A 27,525-nucleotide genomic window follows, 5' to 3' on the forward strand; every position below is an offset into this window, starting at 1 on the left:
TTTTCCATACATTGTATTGTTATTTTTACTGCTGTAATTCTCTATTGCCTATGAATGGCTTAGTCTTGCTGTACATGGCCTTGAGTGAATTCCTTCAAAATGGCAGTAAATAAATTCTAATAACTAAATAGTCACTAGGCTACTTCTCCATACAAAAATGAAGTATGTAATCAGGTTGAATTCATTTCCAAGAGTACCATGTTGACAACTGAGCCAAAACTGTGGATGTGCATGCTTTGCTCTGCCTTGTTTCCTTTGCTCCCAGAAATTAGAAGTATGGGCATGCGCTGCATGATGTCCATGAGAGCTTCTCTGGTGTTTTGCATGAGCTGTGGTGCATTCATTAAACTGCTATGGTTCAGCGTTTATTCAACTGAGCCATCTGTAGTCTGCAGAGCTTCATGCTCAATGGAGCTTAAAATTTTATCACATAGAGCAAAAGTGCAAATTAATTTGAAGGCTTCTTTTTTTTTGCATTTTTTAAAAACATTGATTAGGGGCTTTTTAAAACCAATTTAACATTTACACACAGACATCCATGTATTGCATATGTTTACAACTAGAACTAAACATTAAAATCCTTACAAGTGTTTTCATTGGCTTTTATTAATTAAATACACAATCTCATAACACTCCTCCTTGTCTTTCAATCCTTTGCCAAACTGCATGCATGCTGAAATTTTATACAATATTTATTGTGATCATAACTGTTTGGAACAGTTCTGTTAAAAATTTGTGCAAATCCTTCCTCCGCCTTCCCCCATCTTTTCCAACAGCTTAGATCATTCTTCTGCTTCTGAAAGAATGTGAGAAACAATTTGAAAGTATCTAATAAATAGTTCTTCAAAGCAGAGAAAGTCAAGTTATTGTACTTACTGACGCAAATTCTGCAGACTCTACTGGTCATAGAGTTTCATTCCTATAGTTAAATTCCTTCCAAGGAATGGTCAAAAAACATTAGATCCTAGAAATAGAGAAACTGTGAGTAGAAAGATGGATTTACCAGATTTATGATAGAGTTAATAATGAAAGATGTCTTATATATAGAGAGGATAATTTTATAATGGCTCACTTAGGTTGGAGAGGTTAAAAAGGTGCCTATTTTTTACCTATTTTAAAGGTATATAGGACTGAATTCTTTAAATGGCGCTTAAAAAAATCAGCACCGAAAAAGGTGCTATGCGCTATTCTATAAGCAGCACTTAAAGGGGCCCTTTTACTAAGCCACGTAACACTTACGTGCACCCAACACGCGCCAGTTCTGAGTTACCGCCCAGCTACCACGTGGCCCTTGCGGTAATTTTATTTTTGGTGCACGTCCGCTACGCACACTTAAAAAATATTTGTTATTTTCCAGCAAGAGTCAGCTACGCACGCCAAGTGGCATTTGGCGCACGTAGGTCATTACCACCCAGTTACTGCATGAGACTTTACTGCTAGATCAATGGCTGGCAGTAAGGTCTCAGAGCCAAAATGGATGTGTGGCAATTTTTATTTTGACGCAAGTCCACTTTCAGCAAAAATAAAAAAGGTCTTTTTTACAGGTGCGCTAAAAAATGATTATGCACTCGCCCAAAACCCATGCCTACGCTACCACATGCCATTTTCCAGCACACCTTAGTAAAAGGACGCCCAAAGTTAGGCACTGTTTATAGAATAGCGCTTAGTGCCGAGAGCCACAACTAATTTAGGCACAGTCATATGCATCAAGAAAACCATGGTATAAATCCGAGCACCTCAATTAGGTGAGGATCCCCCAAACTCTATGACAGTGGAGGAGTGGCCTAGTGGTTAGCGCACCAGTCTTGCAATCCAGTGGTGGCCAGTTCAAATCCCACTGCTGCTCCTTGTGATCTTGGGCAAGTCACTTAACCCTCCATTGCTTCAGGTACAAACTTAGATTGTGAGCCCTCCTGAAACAGAGAAATATCCAGTGTACCTGAATGTAACTCACCTTGAACTACTACTGAAAAATGTGTGAGAAAAATCTAAATAAATAAATAACAATGTATATAAATTAAAGGAGTGCCCCTGATCCACCCTTGACCATCCCTTAGCTGTGTCCCCCTTGGGTGCATACACTTTAATTAAATACAATTAGTACCAATAATTGCTTGTTAAAATTCCAATTATCAGTGCTACTTGGCCTGGTCATTCAATTAAATTGTGCCCAAATTTGCTCATGCAATTTAAAGCACCATTTATAGAATTTAGAGATAGGCAGTTAAGGGGTCCTTTTACGCAGGCACGGTAAAAAGTGGCCTGTGGTAGTGTAGGCGCAGGTTTTGGGCATGTACAGAATTATTTTTCAGCAGACCTACAAAAAATGCCTTTTTAAATATTTTTGCTGAAAATGGATGTGCGGTAAAATCAAAATAGCCATGCATCCATTTGGGGTCTGAGACCTTACCGCCAGCGGTAAAGAATTTGGGCAGTAATGACCTATGTGTGTCAGATGCCACTTGGTGCGCGTCTGCTATGTGCATCCAAAAAGAAAAAAATATTTTTCAGACACGCATAGCAGACGCGTGCCAAAAATGATATTACTGCAAAAGGCACACGGTAGTCGGGTGGTAAGTCCATTTTGGCACGCGTTGGGTGCGCACGTAGAGCCTTACACGGCTTAGTAAAAGGGGCCCTTAATGTCTTTGGAAAATACTAGGGGTGAACTGATAGAAATCACTGTTAGATTAAAGCTGCTTAATGAGGGCAATCCTTTAAGCGGGTACCTCTTTTTAAGCGCACTAGTGCTCCATGGTGACAGCCTATTCTATAAAGAGCAGACCAGAGGGAAACAGCAACACAGATCAAACAGCAGCAAAGTGTAGTGGGCCTGGATTGGAGCAAAGAAGCGGAGCCTCGGATCAGAGGAAGCAAATTTTATTATTGGATCTGACATGACCCACATTTCAGCTGAATGCCTGCATCAAGGGGTTGTATTGTAAGGGCTTCTGTAAACTGCTTGATTCAGGGGAGCATTCAAAATGGAATACAGATGCAGTCCTGCGTGCAGTTCTCGCTGTTTACTCGCAAAAAAACAAAACCGAGCTGGGTCCAATAATAACATTTGCTTCCTCTGATCCGAGGCTTTGTTTCTTTGTTCCCATTTGGGCTCACTACACTCTATCTTTATGACAGCCTGTTCTATAACAGCATGTCAGTGTCCAGACTCCATTATAGTAGCATAACCTGGCATCAGTGGATCTTACATTTTCATGTCCGCAGTCACAGCAACCACAGAGCTGGCATAACTGTGGGAACCCATGGTAGAAAATAGAAAATTATTTTCTACCACGGTAAACTTTCTGCGCCAACTTCGGAACTACTGCTGGGCTCCCATGCTACCCTGGCAGCAGGACCGATTTGGCACGTGCTACCTGTACTTTAGCCCTAATGCAGCTTAGTAAAAGGTCCCCAAAGGTGTTTTCCTGCTACTTGTACGCTGTACACTTACCCATGGGCTTGCAGGCATTCTGTACACTTACATGCTCAAGTGGATACCCTGTTATAGAATTGTTCATTATACATTAAGGTGTCAGAAAACAACAAGGTAAGGAATCTGTCAAATCCAGAGTGGAAAATATAAATCCAGGAAGCAGATCATACAAAAAGGTAATCTTTAATGAAGTGAAAATGCTCCCAGGTCAATAAACATCTGTGCCTGACATGGCCATGTTTCGCCAACAAACACTGGCTGCGTCAGGGGCAGTATGACCCATCTGTTGTGAACTGCACACTTCACCTAGTCTGGTCCAGCAGAAAGGTAATGATAGCCAAGTTTCTTGAACCTGGAGGCTTGTAGGTCAGTGTAAAACTTGGCCATGTCGGGCACAGATGTTTATTGACCTGGGAGCATTTTAATTTCATTAAAGACTACCTTTTTTATATGATCTGCCTCCTGGTTTTATATTTTCCAGTTTATACATTAAGGACTAACTAAAAACACAGCACAGAGCGTTAGTCTCTGAATGGCGCTTCGAGTTGTGCGCTTTTTATACAAAAGCACTTAGAGTCGATTTCTATGCCAATCTTTGGATACAAGGATATACACCAACTGAAATCTGGTGCAAATCCTGGTGCATAAGTTAGGCACAGGTTAGCATGGGAGCCCTTACCGTACCTCAATGGGTGGTGATAAGGGATCCCCCTGAAGTGGTCGCGTAGCAAGTGCTTTTACTTGCCGTGCGGCCATTTCCTGCAGGAAAGAGAGACTTCCCTTTTACTCGCTGTGGTAAAAGGGGGCCTCAGCATATATGAAAAACACACGCTGATGCCAGCGCAGGCCCCCTTTTGCCTCAGCATGGTACAAGGGGCCCTAAGTGCCTTGCTGTGTGGATAATTCTATAACAGTATGCCAATGACTAGGTGCTCAGAGAAGTATATAGAATACTAGTGAAAACAGGTAAATACTATATGCAGATAAGCTGCTCAGGCCTAAATGCCAGATATGCATGTTATGTGGGGAGGCAGATTTTAGAAAGAATGTCCAACTCAGAATAAGAACATCCAAGTCTGTATGTCACACATGGATGTCCATTTCTCTTGTATTTTTGAACAGGGTCTGTTGATTTTTTTTTTAATTTCCATTTTGCTCACACCTTTTTCAGTAGTAGCTCAAGGTGAGTTACATTAGACGGGTTAGATGGTTTTCTAAAGGACAAGTACTAAATGGACTTGGGAAAAATCCACAATTCCAGGAATAACATGTATAGAATGTTTGGGAAGCTTGCCAGGTGCCCTTGGCCTGGATTGGCTGCTGTTGTGGACACGATGCTGGGCTTGATGGACCCTTGGTCTTTTCCCAGTGTGGCATTACTTATGTAAGTATATCACAAAAAACGTTCTTCCTTTAAAATATTTAATTTCTTTTATTACAATACATATATCACATAAAACCACTTATGCTGTGTAAGTTCCGGAACTTGCCCAGTCACACCCTTCACTTCACCACCCATTCACATAAACCTTGTGTGGGCACATTTTTTAGTCATTTAAGTTGCTGAGACGCTCACAGAGGGTCCTGTGGTGGGCTCATGATTCCTAAGGGAAATGTTCCTCCTGAAAAAGGAGTGTTCGAAATGCGGTCTCGCATGGAGGAACAAAAGAGAGAAGGTGTGAAGAGTTAGAAGGTGCTTAAAGTCTGGAAACAGTATGTAAATTCCAGGAAGCCCTTGACACACTGCACTGATTCACTCTGCTGAACTAACACTACTCCAACAAGAGTGCTGGAGAGACTTTGTTGTGAACACTGTGCTCCTGCTTGATGTGATTTAGAAGATTTTTATGATTTAAAAGGACTATAATTTGAACCTTTAAGGACGATATCTAAGACACAAGTGGAAGATTTGAAATTGAGGAAACAACAATTGGGGAGCATGTACACAGATTATGGATATATAGAAATGTGCCCACACAAGGTTTATGTGAATGGGTGGTGAAGTGAAGGGTGTGACTGGGCAAGTTCCGGAACTTACACAGCATAAGTGGTTTTATGTGATATATGTATTGTAATAAAAGAAATTAAATATTTTAAAGGAAGAACGTTTTTTGTGATATAGTTTTGGGATCTGTTCTTCTAGTTTAAATATTTATCCCCAGTAATATATATTACTTATGTAAGTACACTGGATATTTCTCTGTCCCAGGAGGGCTCACAATCTAAGTTTGTACCTGAGGCAATGGAGGGTTAAGTGACTTGCCCAAGATTACAAGGAGCAGCAGTGGGATTTGAACCGGCCACCTCTGGATTGCAGGAGCAGCGCTCTAACCACTAGGCCACAGCCTGTCCTAACATACATGAGAAATGGATGTCCAAGTGCTGGCTACGTCAAGCATGAACATCTATTTTACAAACTGAAAGGACCAAACTATGAATGGGACGAATCAAGGGACATGGATGTCTTTGTGGCAGCATATTAGAAAAAGGCTATGTGTAAATTCTAGTCTAGTGGTTAGCACAACTGGATAAGACCCAGAGCCAACAATCAAATGCAACTTTGTTGAATTCCTACTGCAGTTCTGTTTAATTTAATTTTCTGTTTTTAAACAAATTGTGAGCCCTCCGGGGACAGAAAAATACTTACTGTGACTTCCCTTGCTCCCTCCAGTGGAGAACTGCTCAACTGGAGCTCCTTTCTGTTCCATGGATTTGCCAAATACCAGGTCTAAATACGGTAAGTCCATCTTTTTGTACATCTCTTCCCCTTATGAAATTGGAGTTGGATATCCAAATTTTGACCCCTCCCTAATCCCGTCCAAAACACACTATGCCCCTTGCCATATGAACTGCACTGCAGTTTTAGACAGCCATATACTGGATATATAAAATTAGGATTTGACGTCCATGTAATATATTTAGAAAACTATACCCTGTATATGCTAACAATGCATTACAACGTAGATTAGTGATTTCAATAAATGGGCCCACAAAGGATTTCTGGTATGTGTATAAAACTTACAATAAGAAAGCAGGCGCCCATCATTGCTGCTTTCATTTTAACATCAAGATCTACGGGAAACTGGACGCCAAAGTTGTCAGCATTCGTAAAGACATCATTTACAAACCCAGACCAATACTTGGAAATCTTGCCGATTGTTGAATTTTCATGAAGAGTTTTAACCTGAAAAAGGAAAAATAGAGAAAAGGTTGAAGTATTTAGGAGGTGTTAAGTGCTCCCACATTAACTCCACATTAGCCAGTCAGTGCACAGTGAGGGGGAAAATCTATAAATAGCACTGAAAGTTAGGTGCTGAAACAATCGGTACTGAGCACCTATTCTATAAAGGGTACCTGACCTTTATAGAATACCTGCATAGCACAAAGGTCACACCTAACTTTGGGCACTGGACTAAGCCTGATAGAAACAAGTGTGAGTCCGATTCTCAAAGTTAGTCGCAGATCGGCACTATTCCATAACTTGGCACCTAAATTTTGGGGTCGCCCATGATCTGCCTATGCCCCTCCCATGGCCATGTTCCCTTTTTTGGTTGTGCGTGGGAAAAGTTAGGTGCCATGTTATGGAAATGTGTGCAGGGGAGATTGGTGCATAACTTCAATTGAGCACCAATTAGCACTAATTAAATGGCCAATTGCACCAATTTCTTCATTAAGTTGCATGTAGATTTCAGGTCTGTGCACAAATTCTAACATCCAACGTTCCATGACCTATATAGGATCCAGGGGTGAGTGCAATGCTCTAACCTGCTCATGCTTCCACCTCCCACTCTCTGCCCATGCCATGCCCTCAACAGAAAAATTCAGTAATTGGTGGTTTAATGTGCAAGAACAGGAAAACTACCATAAACCCATTAACACAGTCACACTGTAGCCTGTTTCTGGGTGTTAACCACATGTTAAGGGCTTAATGCAGTTTAGGTAAGGGTCCCTAATTTTTTTATCTTCCATGCTGATGTTTTACTTTACTTTTGAATGTTATAAAGTAGTGACATGCATAGTGCAAAACAGTGAAAATGTGTGCTAAACTGGAAGTTAACTTTGGGGACAATATTCAGCCCATAACAGTCAGTGTTTTACTACTACTACTACTACTACTTAACATTTCTAGAGTGCTAGTAGGGTTACACAGTGCTGTACAGTTTAACAAAGAAAGGAAAGTCCCTGCTCTTAAATGGTAACTGCCACAGGCTTTTTATTCCTGGATATTCAGCACTGGGCTGTAACTGGGTATCAGAACTAAGGGGAAACATCCAGTGCATATTGAGATTGTAAAGATCGTTCACCTGAGGCGCAAGAAGGACTCCCAAATACTTAAAGGAACCATGAGCCAATTTCAGCAGGAAGTTACCCCTCCATAACAGTGGAATATCTGCTGAAGTCGCCAAGGCCACCGACTTATCAAAATTAAGACGAAAGCCTGCAAAATCTCCATATTCTGAGAAGGACTCAAGTAATGCATTCAATGAGATCTGAGGATCTGTCAAGAGCACCAAACGATCATCAGCAATGGCTGCTAATTTGAATTGTTCATCCCCAATTACCTCTCCCCTTATATCAGGATTAGGATAGATATCTCGAATCAATGGATCTAAGGATAACGCAAATAAAAGAGGTGACATTGGACATCCCTGCCGGGTCCCCTGACAGATCTCAAACTAAGCAGATATCATCCCATTCACCATAGCCCGCGCCCTGGGGTGGGTATAGAGCGCTCTAATCACAGACACAAACCAGCCATCGAACCCATAGGCAGCCAAGGCTGAAAAGAGAAAATCCCAAGACACACAAACACTTTTCCAGCGTCAAAGCTAATCAGTACTGTTGGTAGTGCCCACTCAGCCACAACCTCCAAGGATGTCAAAATTTGTCTAATATTTTTAGTCACCGATCATCCTTGCACAAACCCTACCTGTGACTCATGAATGAGCGAGGGTAGTATTCTTCCCAGTCGATTGGCTAAAAGTTTGGCGAACATCTTCACTTCATGATTAATAAGTGATATGGGTCTATAGGATTCAGGCAACATAGGGTCCCGGCCCAGTTTTGGCAAGACAACAATTTGTGCCACATTTAAATGTTCAGATATTCTACCCGCCTCTACCCATGAATTAAATAAGGCAGTCAGCGGGTCAACAATAGCCTCCCCTAACAATTTGTAGAACTCAGCCCTTAGACCATCCAGGCCCGGAGCCTTGCCCAACACACTGATCGCCCACGAAACTTCATCCACTTGAATAGGAGCATTCAGGAATGCATAGTCAGACTGTGACAGGTTTGGGAGGTCCAAACCTTCCAAGTAGAGGTGATCTGGCAAATCAACAGACTCTGGGGAGGTATATAAAGTTCGATAAAAGGTTCGAAAGACTTCACAAATGGCTTTATCGGTATGGACCACCCTTCCTTGAGCATTGTTGACAGTAATTATAGCCTTTAGGCCTGCTTTTGAGTGACTAGCTTCGCTAACAGCTTTCCACACTTATTCCCATGTCTGTACAAGGAATAATCTTGAAAACACAATATTTTTTGGCTCTCATAGAAATGGACGCCCAAGGTTTTTGAGGACATCCTCGCAGGACGTCCCTGTGAAGGGGCAGGGAAACGCATATTATTGAAACAAGATGGATGTCCATCTTTCGTATCGATAATACGGTCGGGGATGCCCAAATCTTGAAATTTAGGTCGACCTTAGAGATGGTCATCCTTAGACTTGGTCGTTTCTGATTTTCAGCAATAATGGAAACTGAGGATGCCCATCTCAGAAATGACCAAATCCAAGCCCTTTGGTCATGGGAGGAGCCAGCATTCGTAGTGCACTGGTCCCTCTGACATGCCAGAACACCAACCGAGCACCCTATGGGGCACTGCAGTGGATTTTAGAAATTGCTCCCGGGTGCATACAGTTTTATGAGCAAAATTAAGGAGACGACATATTACTACTCTGGGCCTGGAGAACCCCTCTTGCCTGAGGCTAATCCTGTGGGCTGGTTCTACCACCAGTTGGCCCGCCAAATCTGATAGAGATAATTGCTGTGGTAGCCAACGTTCCAAAAAGCCCCGAAGATCTCTCTCGTCCACTGATTCTGTCAATCACACAAACCGCCAGTTATTTCTGCAAGATCTATTTTTTCAAGTCCTCCGATTTATCTTCGTAAGTATCCAACACTTTTTGCATACGAGTCTGGGCTTCCTCCACCTTCGTCATCTTGTCTTCCAGCTCCCCAGTGCGGTGTTGGTAGGTTGCTAATTCAGCAGCGATACGATCAAGATTACTTTGAAGTAGTTCTAACTTTGAGTCTATGGGGCCCAGCTGAGTGTCCAAGACATGCTCCATTGCTCCAATTACTGCTGTTGTTACCTCTGCTACCCACGCGGAGCCGACAGTAGAGTTGGGTGGGCTAGCAGGTGCTACCATCTTGTCCCCCTGTAATTTCTGTTTGTCTTTCTCTTTCCGGAGATTTTTAGTCGCCATTAGTTATTAATCATCAATTCCTTGATTCTCACCCCTCAGAGACTCTTATAGAGCAGGAACAGCCTAAAATCCAAGGTTTGCTATGTGAAAATTAGAGGTTTTATGGAGAGGTGGCAGGAGCAAAAAAACTAGCTGCTGCTCCTGAGCACAGCGTCACGTGACCCCCGCGCATTTTTATTTTTATTTCTCCAGTGTTGCAGTACATGCTGAGAATCCCAGTTCAATTTTTGTCTACATATTTTTATTTCTAATATGTGATCTCTTGTTCTGTATTTGGTGAGGGTCTGTCAGTGTGACTGTAATGACAGATGGGGAGATTAGAGAGGAGACAGAGAGGAGAGGGCTTCTTTATTTTCTGCCCTAGGCCCCAGCATGGTCCCAAACCCTGCTAGCTAAGGACCTCCTCTGAAGGTGGCCAGAACTCCCTTCTGCTGAGCTTAGCAGATGGGGGCAGTATCCTTGAGCCACTGACAACTAAGCATGCATAGGGTGCCGGCATCGGTGGCTCAAGGAGTTGCTGCTGCCTGCCAAGCTTCGTAAAAGCAAATTCTGGCCATCTTTGGTGGAAGTCTTCAGGTTACAGAGCTTGGGGATCCTCATCAGCTAAAGCATGCTTTGAGTTGAGAAGTGCTAGGGGAGGAGGGTGAGATAAAATTTTGTGCCCACCCACTTTGGGCTCAGGCCCACCCAAAATTGGCTGTCTGGCTACGCCACTGCATTTAACTGGCCTGGAATGACTCCTGGTCAGTTAAATGGCACTTGGTCTGTGCCAGAGCTGGTGGTGGGACGCGGGGCTGGTGGTTGGGAGGCGGGGATAGTGCTGGGCAGACTTATACGGTCTGTGCCCTGAAGAGGACAGGTACAAATCAAAGTAGGGTATACACAAAAAGTAACACATATGAGTTTATCTTGTTGGGCAGACTGGATGGACCTTGCAGGTCTTTTTCTGCCGTCATCTACTATGTTACTATGTCCGGCAATATTCAGTGGGAGATAGCTGGTTATATCCCACTGAATATTGCTGGTTAGCACTGGTTATATTGCGCACTATAACTGGCTATCTGCTGATACTCAGTGCATCAACAACTAAGTGTGGTGGCCAAATTAGGTTGCTGAAATAACTGGAATATCTTTGGCTGGTTTAAACTTAACCGGCCAGTATTGAATACTGGCTTGGACAGTTAAATTTAAACTGGCCAAAAAACATCTGGATATTCAATGCTGGTCGCCGGAAACGGCCCAACATGGACTATCTGGGCTCAGTGCCGACTGTACGATGCAGCCCGGCTACCTCCCGCAGTCTGCATATTGGCCCCTTAAAATTAAGTGGCTTTTCAGCTGAAAGTTTTCTGTGTTTGACTGAAAATCGGGGACAGATTTTGAATTAGAGTTTTTTTTTTTCAATATTGGACTCAGTGTTATTGATGCTCAAGGATCTTTCATACTATCCTTGGCTCCAAGAAATAGTGTAATCACCGGCTGATATTTGAGGCTCTATTAATGTTTCTTTACCACGCCTGTTAAAGTGAAATTGGGGATCCTCCTCCCCTACTGCTCTACCCTATGCAACCAGTGAGCGATGTGATTTCTGCCTGCAAGGAATGGATCAAACAAGTTTGCTAGGATGCATTTATGCCACCAAAACATTCAGTTGAAGTAGAAGGTTATCTTGGCACAGAAATTAGCTTTTCTATCAGCAAAATTAACTTGAAAGGAAAAGCATCTAAAAATTTTGTTCAGTCATTCTCCAGAGAATTTAGAATCACTTTTATGCTCTCTGCCTAGGATCTATTTTAAACAAAATAAAAAAATCAGGAAACACTCCCTGTAGAAAGCTTAAATAAAATGTAACCTGTCTGTTGACATGTGCTTTTCCCTTATCTTCTCAAAATTATGCAATGATGTCTCCTCTGAGAGTCAGGCACAAAGAAACACAGATGCACAGAAAAAAAACAGATATCAAGTTAGAGGTGTCCATGGTAACAGTAACCATGTGACAGCCAATCGGTATACTCGTTTTTTTATTATTACCTCTGTAGGGCAGATGTGTTAGTGGTGCACTAGTATTACACCCCACAACCAGATTTACTGAGCCAAGGATGGGTTTGGATGACATTTTAAGTTATTGTGCCCAAACCCTTTATGAACTGGTACAGCATCCAAGACCTATTCTGCTCCCAATTGATTTGGCAACAATTAGCCATGTTAGAGATGGTTTATAAGATAGTGTGGTTATCATGTAAATATGTAGAAATGAATGCCAGCAAGCAGCTTTATTGGGCTAAGTGCATTTGTGACTAGGATTCCCTGCACTAGCCTAATTTATGCATGTGTGCTAATTACTATTTCAATATATAAAATAAGATTTTTGTCTGTTTAGAAGCTGTGATGCAATTCCAGCCTTATGGTAAAGCAGGGATATTCTGCATTCCACAAAGGACAATTCAAAGAAATTTGCCCGGGTAATAAAGAAGTAAGGTGGGAAAATTCCCTGGGCTGAAAATTGCCCTTCTCAAAATTTGAGTGCTTTTACCCATGACTGAAAAGGGCAGGCTGGGAGGTGAAAAATAGGGTTGGGAAAGTGTACTGAGATTTTGTTTCTGGAATTCTGTATGGAATCAAATCTGTCTAGGGTGCCAAAAAATAGGCACCAAAATGCAGGAACCTACGCTCTATTCTATAACAACATTATAGAAAAGAACACAGTTTGGCATTTACACACCAACATTTAGGTGTGAGCACTTAATACGTGGTCAAAGGCAGGCATAAATGATGGCACATAAATGTTGCCCTTAACCCCCGGATTCCATATAGCCCAATTTAGGTTGCATGCGCAAATCCGGTTGTATTCTGGATCTGACCGTGCATCTTAATTAATTAACAAGCCAATCAGTGGCAATAACTGCCAATTAACAATTACAGACACTAATTGGCATTAATTAGAATTTATGTGCACAGTTGTCTAAGTGTATTTTGCAACGTGATGCGCGTAAGTTCTAAGTCAACACAGTTGACAAGGGGGGGCGTGACCATGGACGTGGAATGGGTTGGTCATGGGCGTTTCTCAAATCTATGCATGTTGTTATAGAATACATTCAGTCTGTGCCTAGTTTAGACGTTGGGATTTACACCGAGTTTTACTTGGCATTACTGCCCGTGACTAAATTTAGTCACGCAGATAAGCACTCGGCCTATTCTATAATCTGTGTGGAAATTTAGACTTATTCTATAAAGTGTGCCTAAATTTAGGCTTACTTTATAGAATATGCCTAGGCATGTTTTTTTAATGCAGATTTTTCAGGCACCATATATAGAATCTAGCCCTAAGCACATAACTTAAAGTAGTCTATAAGTTATGTGTATAAATGTGGGTCCCACCCATGTATATGCCCCCTTGCTGATATGCATCATGTGCGTTGTGCACTAAGATTACAGAACAGTGCTTAGCACGCACAAATCTCCTAATTTTATAAAGATTCATACGCAACTTTATGACTAGCTTGTAAAATTGTATGTGCAATTTATAGAATAGGGTCAATTACTCATAGGCTAACAAGCTACTAATTGGTGTTAGCAACCAACTATTGGCTATAATTGATGTTATTTGGTGCTAATTGGCAGTAATTAGCAGTTATGAACATAACAGTCGCTATTCTCTGCATGCACAAATTGCAGAGTGTGTAACTGTAAGGGGATATGGACATGGGAGGGGCATGGGCAGGTCAGGGGCATTCTGGCAGTTGCATGCATGGGATATAGAATACCTGCATTTAGGCACTTAACTGCCTTCACTTAGGCTCGAGTATTTACACCAGCTATTAATCTATAACTGTAATTATACATGCAATTGCTGTTATAGAGTCTGCATTCAGCATGCAGCGTCCCAGCACCCTACTTCAGATGACCTTTTGAGAATTACTCCCATAGCACAGTAGCACATGAATGTTACATTCACACGCCTCCATGCTAGTATTCTATAATCTTAGTGCACAAACGGTGCTTACAGTTAGGCACTAAGATCATAGAATTATGGAGTATGTCAGTGGTTCCCAAACCTGGCCCTGGAGGCACCCCAGCCAGTCAAGATTTCAGGATACCCACAATGAATATTCATGAGAGAGATTTGCATGCACTACCTCCACCGCATGCAAATCTCTCTCGTGAATATTCATTGTGGGTATCACGAAAACCTGACTGGCTGGGGTGCCTCCAGGACCAGGTTTGGGAACCACTGGAGTATATGTACTTGCCTTTACTATATATGCTTTGTACTTGCTGGTTTGCTAGTGCAAACTACCAACATGCTCTGCCCAACAGGGGTAATAATAGAAAACGAGCATACTGATTGACTGTCATATGATTGTTGTTTACCATGGATAGCACTAAAGAAGCCTCTGGCTGAACAGTGCTTTGCAGATCCATGATAGACCTGCAAACTGCCTGCAGGGTTTCAAAATTGACCCCATGTTGTCTCAGGTTTGTTAGCATGGCAAGCGTATGGCTTCCCACAGTTCTTTTTATCAAGACGTAATGCAATACTTTGCCAAATAATTCATGTAATTAGCAGCAACATCCAGAGCGCTCTGGACACGCAGGAGTTCACTGTTCCATGCAAAATGGATGCTTCTACAAGGCCTCTGTAAAGTTTTGCCAAAGAAAAACAAAAAGCAAGGCATGGGAGGACTCTTCTGCTTGTGGTTAGCCATACTGCCTGTTAGCTCTGAGCTAGGAGCTCAATGAAATATTGCTGTCCCAGTGAGTTCATCACAGCATTCACTGAAAAGAGAATATTTGATGTGTTCTTAAGCTAAATCTTCAAAGCATGTACCATGGCCTCACAGGCTGCTGAGTGCAACCTTAGATTTACAGCTCTGTACTTGGAATTTGCATGTTTGTCTTGGTGAGTTCAGAAAGAATTTCAGAAACAAATAGCTGGTTCAGGGATCCTGGGGGGGTTGATATGCAGTACCAAGCCAGTAAAAACCACTTCGAGATCTCAACAAGCCTTTCACGTTCAGTTACTCCTTTCTACTTGGCCAGATCAACTCCTTTCTTTCATTTTGTTTCAGTGTTATCTAGTGCTATGAAAATGAATGGTTTGGAAATTAAAGAAACATTTTTTTATTTGCTGTTTGTGAAGCAGAACAGGGTCTGCAAACCCATTTGCAAAGGAAAATCCCATGTATGGTTCCCCTTTGAAAATTGGGCTGTCTGTAGAACAGGGCTGAATTTGGACTCATATATTTGCACTCTCAGTATGTTTTATGTTTTATTAAAACTTGATATACCATTAAACTTTCACAGCACATAGCGGTTTACAGTTAAAAATAATACATCACAAAAGGAACTCCATTTTCAGATAGAAAAGATCCAGCAATCTTTCAAGACACAGTCATACAAAACATTATCATATATCTACTATGAAACTGTATTGTGCAGATCCAGTACTGTATCCTTCCATTAAGTGCCAACTAATAAAAAGCCCTGGAGTGGGTTGATGTCCATTTACTCCATGACAGACATAGTACAGCTAACCTATGAAGGGGGTAGACCAGTGTTCATTGGTCTATCCCCTTTTTGTTGTTTTTGTTGGAATGTAATTGTATTTTGCATGCATTGCCTGTCACCTATTATTTCTCTGTGATTACTCTGTGACCTCTGATGTGAATTACTTAGAGAGGTCACACAGCTATGCAACTTCCTGTTGGGGGTTAGACACAGCAGATGCAGCACATGGAGCACATGGAGCTCATGATCTCTCCTAACCTGAGAGGATCTATGGTGGTGTGAGCATCCATTACCATCTAAGCACATGGAAGGAGCTGATAATACAAATGTATAGTAATATGTATATATAAGCCTGTCTGATTATAATCTAACTACAAACTGTGAGTAAACAGATGTTTTGTTACTTCAACTTTAAAGTGACTCAGCAGTGAATTATTCAGGGGTGAATGAGAGAGAGATGAAGAAAGAAATTAACATTTCTAAAGCTGAAGCTGTGTGTACTAAAATCTGCTAATTATTTACTACAAATAATCCAACAAAAGGGTTATGGGCCCAGGGCCAGGAATTGAAAAAGAAGAGAAATATTACCAGGCAGAAAAAAAGGCCACATTTTTCTCTTAAGTTTTAAAGGAAAGATTCAGTCTGTCTCTCTCTCCCCCCACACAGCAGACAGAAGGCTAAGAAAATGGCTGAGGGAAGAAATTCACCATTTTTCTATTCTCTCAAGGTGCCTAAATTAACTGAGTTTAATTATCGGCAGTGGGAACTAAGATTCATATGTCTCCTTCGAGCAAAAAGATTAAATATATGCTTAGACCAAGACAGAACAGCTGAAAATATGGCTGAATGGGACAATGCAAACTATTATGTGAAGTGCATGCTTTTGGAAGCTCTCTCAGAGAAACAAGCCATATTAGTGGAGGGAAAAGATACACCAAAGGACATTTTATATAAACTGAGAACTATGTATGCAACTACATATGCAAAGCAGCAACCAATTTGGCTGGCAGAGTTGAATGAAACCAAATTAAGGGATAAAAGTAAATGTAATGATCACATTATGCATCTTATGTCTTCATTTCAAAAGCTAGAACTTTCTGGAATTCCCATGTGTGATGCATTGAAAAGAGCATTTCTTTTTACCTCACTATCAAAGAAGTTTGATGTTTTTAGGTCTGTAAATGAAGCCATTGAAGGGCAATCTTTTGAACAGACAACATCAAAACTAAGGCAGGAATGCATAATAAATGATTCTGAGGAGATGTGTTCTCAAAGTCAGTCAGAGAGAAATGAAACAAATTTCTTGGCAAAGAACAGAGGAAGGCGGAGCTATGGGAAAACTCCACCCAAGGGCAAGCTGATTTGCTTCTCATGTGGAAAGGAGGGACATGTATCTAAATGGTGTAAGGAAACACAAAACACTCCCTCTAGCTCACCTAAGCCAATGGAACTAAAGAATTTTCAAACCAGGAAATGTATGAAGGACAAAGATAAACACAAGGGCTTTCTAATGGCAGAAAAATCTTTGACTATGGTAAATAATAATTCAAATGAAAGTACTTGGATTTTGGATTCAGGGAGCACATGCCATTTAACCAATTGTAAGGATTTCTTTCAGGAAATGTGTCCAGAAGAAGGAATTCTTAAAACTGCAAACGCAGGGACTGCTAAGATCCAAGCAAAAGGTATTGGATTCTTAAAATGCAAAGTGTCTAATGAAGTTAAAGAAATTCCTGTAAGTGATGTCTTGTATATTCCCCAAGCAGTTTGTAATATGCTTAGTGTATCTACATTAGATAAGAAGGGATTTGTGATTCATTTTGAAAACAGTAAGTGCACAATCTCTAAAAATGATGAAGTGTATGCTGAAGCTTTTATGCATAATGATGTTTATAAGCTGAACATTTCAGGTGAAGCCTCACATATGGCGCAAGTAAGGAAGAATGATGGTAAATGTAGTCTGGAAATCTGGCACCGCCGCCTGGGACATCGTGATTCTAAGGTGATCCAGGATCTTTACAGTAAGCAACTGGCCACTGACATTCAGATAAGTGCAGATGCTGGTAAAATGGAGAAATGCATAGACTGTGTTACTCAAAAAGGTGTGAGACCCTCATTTCCTGCATACACAGGAAATAGGAGTAATAAAGTGCTGGACTTAATACACAGTGACTTATGTGGACCGTTTAATATCCCATCATTGGGAAATAACAGATTTGTGCTAATATTCTTGGATGATTTCTCTAGATACTGTGTGGCCTATTTGCTGAAAGAGAAAAGTCAAGTCACAGACATGCTGAAGAAATACGTAGCCATGGTGAGCAATAAATTTGAAAGAAAACCAAAGGTTCTTCAGACCGACAATGGTGGTGAGTTCACTTCACAAAGCATGCGCACATTTCTAGAACAAGAAGGCATTCAGCATATCACAACAGTAGCTTATACACCAGAGCAAAATTCTGTTGCAGAGAGAAAATTTAGGTCACTTGTGGAAATGACCAGATGTATGCTGTCAGATAGCAATCTCCCTAAAAGACTATGGGGGGAAGCCATTCTCACAGCAGTGTACCTACAAAACAGAATGCCAACTAAAGGCGCTGAGCGCACACCACATGAGACATGGCATGGTAGGAAGCCAAACCTGTCACACATAAGAACATTTGGAAGTACAGCATATGCTCATGTACCAAAGCAAAGAAGGCATAAGCTGGATTCCACAACAGAAAGGGGCATTTTAGTTGGCTATGCTCCAGGACACAAAGGATATAGAATTTTGAATCTGAAAACTGGCATTGTTGGCATAAGACATGTTACATATTTTGATGAAAACAAAAGGGTTGATAAAGGCTGGATTATCCCAGATGAGCCTTATCATCCAGAATATGAAACTAGAACCATAATAGACATGCCAGTGTATATAAATGCCATACCAAGGCAGATGTCTGAAAGCAACTCATCTGTATCTAACGAGGAACAGGCAGAGGAAGCAGACACAGAAAGGATCATTGAAGAAGACAGTACAGTTGGAGAAGGGGAATCAATTGGAGAAGAACTCTCAGATTTAGAGGATGCGGAAAGGTCAGACCAACCTGTTGTCAGACGCTCATCCAGGGAAAACAAAGGTGTTCCACCCCCAAGACTGTCTTACCTAACAAAGTCAGCAGAAGCTCAAGAGCCCTTAACATGGGATGAGATTGAGAAAATGCCAGCAGAAGAAGCTGCTGAATGGCGAAAAGCTGCACAAGAAGAAATTGATGCATTGGATAAAAATAATACTTGGATTCTTACAAAATTACCTCCTGGCAAGAAAGCTATAGGATGCAAATGGGTATTCAAGTTAAAAAGGAATGCACAAGGAAAAGTGGAAAGGTATAAAGCCAGATTAGTCGCAAAGGGATATCTTCAAAAATATGGAGAAGATTTTGATGAAGTGTTTGCACCTGTAGTGAAACACACGACAATCAGAACACTTCTGAGCATTGCAGTCTCAAAAGGCATGCAAGTCAACCACATTGATGTGAAAACAGCGTTTCTTCATGGAGAAATAACTGAAGACTTGTACATGGAACAGCCAACAGGTTTCATAAATACAAAACAAAGACAGCTAGTGTGTAAATTAAACAAAGGTCTTTATGGATTAAAGCAAAGTGCAAAATGTTGGAATGATAAATTGCATGAAATATTGACAAATTTAGGATTTAAGCAAGGTGAAGCAGATAAATGCTTGTACACTAGGTGCACAAATGGACAATATGCATACATTTTAGCTTTTGTTGATGATCTGCTCATTGCAAGCAAAAGTGAGCAAGAGTACAAGGACATTGTAAAGTGTTTAAACCAGAATGTTGAGATAAAAGAACTTGGTAATGTGTCATACTATCTTGGTATAGAAATTGAGAAACAAAATGATGGTTCTTATCTTCTAAGCCAGAAGCAGAAAATAAATGAGCTTATTGAAAGTTTAGGTATGCAAGATGCCCAAGTTGTAAGCACTCCCATGATCACTGATTTTCTGAAGGATGAAACAGTAAGAGAACCTTTACCAGATAACATCCAATATAGATCAGCCATAGGTAAGCTTTTATATCTAGCTACCACATACAGGGCTGATATAGCAAATGCAGTAGGAATTTTGAGCAGAAGGGTCAGCTCACCTACCAAATCAGATTGGACTGCAGTTAAAAGGATGGTAAGGTATTTAAAGGGTACCATTGATTGTAAATTAAAGATTTCAGCCAATAGTAATCCAAAACTAATATGTTACTGTGATTCAGATTGGGCAGGGGATCATTCTGATTATAAATCCACAAGTGGATATGTGTTTATGTATGGAAATGTACAAATTTCATGGGCCAGTCATAAACAAAGTATTGTGAGTTTGTCTTCTACAGAAGCTGAATATGTGGCCGTATCGGAAGCGTGCAGAGAACTGATGTGGATTGAAAAACTTTTGCTGGATTTTGGAATAGCTGAAAAGAGACCAATCCAGATAATGGAAGATAATCAGAGCTGCATCCGACTGTCACAGAATGACAAGGTTCAGTCACGCACCAAGCACATCGCAACGAAATACCACAACGTGCGAGAGTTGGCGAAAGAAGGGGTCATCAGTCTACACTATTGTCACACCAGTGAGATGACAGCTGACATCATGACCAAACCGTTACCCAGAGAACATTTTGTGAATCTGCGTATAAAGCTTGGACTTTGTATGAATAAATAATTGCATGACAGTTATGCATGAGAAGGGGTTTGTTGGAATGTAATTGTATTTTGCATGCATTGCCTGTCACCTATTATTTCTCTGTGATTACTCTGTGACCTCTGATGTGAATTACTTAGAGAGGTCACACAGCTATGCAACTTCCTGTTGGGGGTTAGACACAGCAGATGCAGCACATGGAGCACATGGAGCTCATGATCTCTCCTAACCTGAGAGGATCTATGGTGGTGTGAGCATCCATTACCATCTAAGCACATGGAAGGAGCTGATAATACAAATGTATAGTAATATGTATATATAAGCCTGTCTGATTATAATCTAACTACAAACTGTGAGTAAACAGATGTTTTGTTACTTCAACTTTAAAGTGACTCAGCAGTGAATTATTCAGGGGTGAATGAGAGAGAGATGAAGAAAGAAATTAACATTTCTAAAGCTGAAGCTGTGTGTACTAAAATCTGCTAATTATTTACTACAAATAATCCAACAGTTTTTCTTTGTTGGTGTACCAGGGGGTGCTTTCTGCTTTTTTTTTCAACTAACCTATGATCTTGCAGTGATCGGAATGCTCTTGAAGGCATATATTGAATTACTAAAGAATCTAAGTAAACGGGTTGATGGTTATAATATGGTTTATGTGTTAATGTTAAAAGTTTAAAATATAACCTAAACCAAACCAGCAACCAATGTTAGCTCAAGAACATGAGCATAACATGGTGAAAGCCCATTGGGTTCCGTTTCTCGCTGACCTTCCTCGGCCCCAACCCCCATCTATGAACAGTGGGGGTAATTCTGTAACAATCTGCCTAGGTTTAGGCAGCAAAAATGCATGTATGTGTTGGTATTCTAGTAGAACTCAGAAATCCCACTGGGTATAGTAGAGGTAATAGAACGGTGGGAAATGGACCACAGACTCCAGAAACAAGGAAGGCAAACTTGGTGCTTTAAAAAAGTTTATTTATCAATGACTTGACACAGTACCATGTTTTGGCCTGAGGCCTGCTTCAGGAGTCTTTGGATAATGAGAGTAGATTAAAAATCTCTAATATTGTGCCTTTTCAATCTTGTAACACAAAAGGTAGGTCTTAAGAAAGACCTTTATAGTAATGATGCAAAAGACAGAAGATATATTGGGCACGCATATATCTTCTATCTTCTGCATCATTACTCATGATCAAAAGATTCCTGAAGCAGGCCTCAGGCTGAAACATGGTACCGTGTCGAGTTTTTGATCAATAAATAAACATTCTTAAAGCACCAAGTTTGCTTCCCTTGTTTCTGGAGTCCGTGGCCCATTTCCTACACATACACACATAACTAAGATGTTTTCAGCTAAGCAGTATTCTCTCAGTATCCATCAAGATGCAGTAGCATGTCCTTTGTGGGTGGGCATTAGCAAGAATGGAGCTTGGGAAGACCATGGGTGGGGTGCATTATTATGCAAGTAGATAAAAATTTTATAATCTATGTGTGAGTTTTGCAATCTAGGCATGAGCACGTACACATTTTTGGCCATAAGTATTCTATAATAAATGTGCCTACTTTCCTGTAGGCTTCTGGTAGTTCTTTCCTAGCAGCTAAATCTAGGTGCCGCCTTAATTGACCTCACTGTGTGTGTGTGTGTGTGGGGGGGGGGGGGGGGGGGTGGGGGGGAAGATTGTATAAATGGTGCTCATAACTGGAACCAGAAAAGATCAGTGCTAAGTGCTATTCTATAAATGACTACATTCTTTCAGCCCTGTTTACTAAGCCACGCTGTAGACGCACAAACTTTTTAGCTTGCGTGCTAGCTTTAGAGACAGCTATAGAAATATAATGGGTGTCTCTGTCATTAGTTCGTGCTAATTTTTAGCACATGCTAAAACGTTCGCTTTCCTACACTGCAGCTTAGTAAACAGAGCCCATTCTATCATGCCTAAAAAAAATCATTGCCGAAAGAAAATACGCCTAGGCGTATTCTATAAAGAACAGCTATGTTTAGGCAGACTTTATAGAATAAGCCTAAATTTCCATGCGGTTTATAGACTATGCCGAGCACCCATCTACTCAACTAAATTTAGTCATGGACGGTTGTGCATAGATTTTAGAAATGCCCACAACCCTCCCATTCCACGCCCATGGCCATGCCCCCTTGTCAACTATCCTGCTTATAATCGAACGAGAATAACGCCCAAGTTCCGACCTAAATCGGGAGATGGGCGTTCTTCTCACAAAAACAAATAAAGCGGCATAATCGAAAGCCGAACTTTGGACGCTTTCAACTGCACTCCGTCGCGGATGCGGACAAAGTTGACGGGGGAGTGTCGGAGGCGTGGTGAAGGCGGAACTGGGGCGTGGTTATCACCCGAACAGAGATGGGCGCCCTTCGCCGGTAATGGATGCGTTTGTAGCTAGAATTTAGGGCACTTTTCCTGGACCCTGTTTTTTGACGAATAAGGCCCCAAAAAGTGCCCTAAATGACCAGATGACCCCCAGAGGGAGTCGGGGATGACCTCCCCTGACTCCCCCAGTGGTCACTAACCCCCTCCCACCACAACAAATGATGTTTCACAACTTTTTACTTTCACCCTCAAATGTCATACCCTCCTCCCAAGCAGCAGTATGCAGGTCCCTGGAACAGTTGTTAGGGGGTGCAGTGGACGTCAGGCAGGTGGACCCAGGCCCATCCCCCCCCTACCTGTTACAATTGTGCTGCTTAATGCTACTAGTCGTCCAACCCCCCCCAAACCCCCTGTACCCACATGTAGGTGCCCCCCTTCACCGCTTAGGGCTATAGTACTGGTGTAGACTTGTGGGCAGTGGGTTTTGAGGGGGATTTGGGGGGCTCAACACCCAAGGGAAGGGTGCTATGCACCTGGGAGCTCTTTTACCTTTTTTTTTGTTTTTGTAAAAGTGCCCCCTAGGGTGCCCGGTTGGTGTCCTGGCATGTGAGGGGGACCAGTGCACTATGAATCCTGGCCCCTCCCACGAACAAATGCCTTGGATTTATTCGTTTTTGAGCTGGGCGATTTCATTTTCCATTATCGGTGAAAAGCAAAAACGCCCAGCTCACACCTTGGCGAATAAAGCATGGGCGTCTATTTTTTTTAAAAAATACGGTTCACTCCGCCCCTTCACGGACCCGTTCTCGGAGATTAACGTCCATGGAGATAGGCGTTTCTGGTCGATTATGCCCCTCTATGCGACTTTGAATTTAGGCACATCACATTATAGAATACGCTTAGACGGTCCTGCATGTAAATTCTAATTAATGCCAATTAGTGTCAATAATTACTTAAGTGGCAATTATTGGCACTGATTGGCTTGTTAACCAATTAAGTTGCATACGCAAATCCAGAATACGACTGGAAATGAGTGCACAACTTAACATAGTAACATAGTAGATGACGGTCCATCCAGTCTGCCCAACAAGATAAAATCATATGTGCTACTTTTTGTGTATACCCTACTTTGATTTGTACCTGTCCTCTTCAGGGCACAGACCGTATAAGTCTGCCCAGCACTATCCCCGCCTCACAGCCACCAGCCCCGCCTCCCACCACCGGCTCTGGCACAGACCGTATAAGAAGTTGCACTATATAGAATCCGAGGGTTAGTGCAGATTCTCCGAGCCCAGCTCTGGGCACCAGATTTACACTTGCTAATCTAATCTAACATGATCACTTCTATTCCGTATTCTGCTTAACCCAAGTATGGCTCAAGGTGGATTACAAAAGGGAAAGAAAAATGGGACTTGATATACTGCCTTTTTGTGGTTTTTGCACCTACATTCAAAGCGGTTTACATAGTATATTCAGGTACTTATTTGTACCGGGGCAATGGAGGGTTAAGTGACTTTGCCCAGAGTCACAAGGAGCTGCAGTGGGAATTGAACTCAGTTCTCCAGGATCAAAGTCCACTGCACTAACCACTAGGCTACTTCTCCAGTAACAAGACAAAAAATTGGGCCATATTCCCAGATTATGACAATGTATTTATGCACGGTGACTAGTAACTTTATATTAATTTAAATGTTATAGTACTAAAGATTAGGTAAATAAGCTTCCATACACCTCCTGAATGTATAATAACTGCTGCAGTGGCGTTCCTAGGGGGGCGGACACCCGGGGTGGCACCCCGCCCCCCCCCCCGGGTGCAGCACCCCCCCCCGATGCAGCGCAGACCCCCCCCTGGTTGCAGCACCCCCCCCCGATGCAGCACAGAACCCCCCCCGGGTGCACGCCGCTGGGGGGGGGGTGCCGCAGCGCGCGCCTGCTCAGAGTTCCCTGACTTCGCGCGTTCGCTGGAGCTCCCTCTGACCCGGAACAGGAAGTAACCTGTTCCAGGGCAGGGGGAGCTGCAGCGAACGTGCGAAGTCAGTGAACTCAGAGCAGGCGCACGCCGCGGCACCCCCCAGCGGCGTGCACCCGGGGTGAACCGCCCCCACCCCCCCCCCCCCCCCTTGGTACTCCACTGAACTGCTGTAAATCCCAGTGCCTAAGTTAGGTGCAGGATATCTATTATTCTGTAACAGTCTAGCCAAGTTTTTGGAACACCATGACTTGCCTATGCCCTCCCATGGTCATGTCCCTTTTTGGTTACATGCTATGGGATTTAGGCACCCAGCATTATAGAGTAGCGCACAGCCAGATGTGCACACAAATTCTAATTGTTTCCAATGCACATCAATAATTAGTCGTTAGCATCCAATTATTGAAGGTTAACAGCTCATAAGCCAATTAAGTTGTACATGCATCTCAGGAGCACACCCAAACTTGGGCACCGTATATGGAATCCGGTGGAATGTGTGTACTTTTATGTGAACCAAGGAGGGGCGAGAGGGGGAACTTCAAAGGGACTTTTACAGAGGTAAATAGCTATTCAGCTATAGCTTGGGGAAATTACAGTGCCCTTTCAATGTACAAATGAGTACACTGAATGTTTCATCTGCCAACATGATTCAAAATGGAGGAAATAAGATACAATGAAACGAATCCTTTTTCTGTAGAATGTACAACTTGTAACAAAGTTATAAGTGTGACCCTTAGATTTTACTCTTTGATAATCAAACATTTAACTGCATTTGAAAGCAGGTAATTAGCGAGACAGGACAGAAAGGTTAACCTGGATTGATAGAGTCCTTATGTATGATTATGCTACTGACATTTGTGTCAGTTTAACGAAAACCATTATTAAAAAAGACAGAAAATTCACAAAAGGTTATACCAATGCTTTTAGACTGAGGCTTAATAGCCCTCTAGCCTGTTGCCTAAATTGCTGTTCTGATATTCAATTATACATTATACTCATCAGCCCAACTTCTATTAAAGGTGAATAGTGTATTTGACGATTTAAACTTTATCTGTAGGAAGTTAAATGGCAGAGAAGCCCTCCCTCCTTCTCCTTGTCTCTGTTTCTCTCAGGGTATTTTTGCCTGCTCTGTAGCCTTTCACAGGTATTACCTATTTAAACATAATAAAGTGCTAGGAAGCACAAAAAGCCAAAGAAAGTTTTCTAGGGGGAGGAAGGGTGAAGGATAATTGGAATGAGGTTATAGGCAGGGAAGGGATTTTGGATTTAGTTCACATTCTGCCACTGAAATACATAAATTTTCACTTAGTCCTAGAATGCCCCAGCCACTCCCTCTTTTATTAAAATAACTAGCCGTTGAGCCCGTGTTTTGGAATGGGGGGGGGGGTTCCGAGGCCCCCCCGAGGTCGCCGCTGCTCCACCCCCCCCCCCCGGCCCGAGCACTGTCTGTTATTGAACTTACATCGCACCACGAAGACGCAGCAGGCACATCAGCAAAGCTGCCATCGGGACGGGCTTCCTTCTCTGTCTGTATCCTGCCCTCGTGTGACGTAACGCGGTGGCGGTGGAGGGGCGGCGGTGGCGGCGACTCCGGGTAGGGGGAGCGGTAGCAGTGACCTCGGGGGGGAGGGGGAGGGTGGAGCGGTTGCGAGTACGTCTGCGGCATGCGCAGTAGAGACTTCCCGCTCTGTCCCGCCCCCCTCATCACATATTGATGCAGGGGCGGGGCAGAGAGGGAAGTCTCTACTGCGCATTTGCGAGTGAGTACGACACTCGCCTTTTATATGTTTGATTCTGGCTATTTACTCCCCCCACCACCACCCCACAGAAGCATAGCCAGGTTTTGAAGTCAGGGGGAGCAGACCTTTTGTAAATTAAATGCTGGTGCAAGGCTGCAGGTCCAATTTGCATAGGCAGTTATACACCATTTAATTCAAAATCTGTTTAGGGGAGCAGCTGTTCCCCTTGCAGCCCATCCCCCTAGCTATGCCTCTGCCCCCTCATTCTATTACTTTAATGCCTAAATGTAAATGTCATTTGCACATTAAAACTATAGAACACTAGCACTGAAGCGTGGAAGTGGTAGTTGGGCATTAAGCAGTATTCTATCATTTTAGCGCACAACTCGCTTAAGGCCAAATTCTATTAATGGCACCTTAAAAACTGGCGCCAAAAACCCACACGGTTAGCGTGATTGTATAAACTACACCTAATGTTACTCGTACAGGGGCATAATCGAAAGGGACGTCCTCGTTTTGATTTGGACGTCCTCGCAAACCGTCCTCATCCAGGGATGGGGAAACCTGTATTTTCGAATCAAGATGGACGTCCATCTTTTGTTTTGATAATACAGTCAGGGACGCCCAAATCCTGAAATTTGGTCATCCTTAGAGATGGTCATCCCTAGACTTGGTTGTTTCTGATTTTTGGCGATAATGTAAACCAAGGATGTCCATCTCAGAAATGACCAAATGCAAGCCATTTGGTTGTGGGAGGAGCCAGCATTCGTAGTGCTCTGGTCCCCCTGACATGTCGGGACACCAACTGGGCACCCTAGGGGGCACTGCAGTGGACTTCATAAATTGCTCCCAGGTACATAGCTCCCTTACCTTGTGTGCTGAGCCCCCCAACCCCCCCCAAAACCCACTACCCCACAACTGTACACCATTACCATAGTCCTTATGGGTGAGGGGGGCACCTAGATGTGGGTACAGTGGGTTTCTGCTGGGTTTTGGAGAGCTCACTGTTTCCTCCACAAACATAACAGGTAGGGGGGATGGGCCTGGGTCCGCCTGCCTGAAGTGCACTGCACCCACTAAAACTGCTCCAGGTACTTGCATACTGCTGTCATGGACCTGAGTATGACATCTGAGGCTGGCATACAGTACCAATTATCATCACTGATTGGCTTGTTAATCAATTAAGTTGTGTGTGCAGTTTGGATGTGCAGACAAATTAGCACGCATAAGTTAAGGGACCATATATGGAATTTGGGGTATAGTGCATAAATGCAAGGGGGTATAAACAAGAGAGGGGCATAGGCAGAGCATGGATGGAAGCAACATTTACCTACCCTTG

At 42.5% G+C, this 27,525-nt stretch overlaps 1 protein-coding gene across 1 annotated transcript in view; it reads right to left on the reverse strand.

The window, feature by feature from the left end:
- Nucleotides 1-641: 641 nt before the first annotated feature.
- LOC115478913 (phospholipid scramblase family member 5-like) overlaps nucleotides 642-27,525 on the reverse strand; it is a 51,386-nt gene continuing 24,502 nt past the window's right edge. The window contains exons 7-9 of the mRNA XM_030216563.1: nucleotides 6,459-6,620; nucleotides 877-964; nucleotides 642-796 (exon numbers count right to left, since the gene is read on the reverse strand). Of these exons, the coding sequence (XP_030072423.1) occupies nucleotides 926-964; nucleotides 6,459-6,620 (201 nt within the window). The 3' untranslated portion in view covers nucleotides 642-796; nucleotides 877-925. The remainder of the gene's footprint in view (nucleotides 797-876; nucleotides 965-6,458; nucleotides 6,621-27,525) is intronic.

The sequence above is a fragment of the Microcaecilia unicolor genome, chromosome 10 (genome assembly GCF_901765095.1).
Source record: "Microcaecilia unicolor chromosome 10, aMicUni1.1, whole genome shotgun sequence".
Classification (NCBI taxonomy): Eukaryota; Metazoa; Chordata; class Amphibia; order Gymnophiona; family Siphonopidae; genus Microcaecilia; species Microcaecilia unicolor.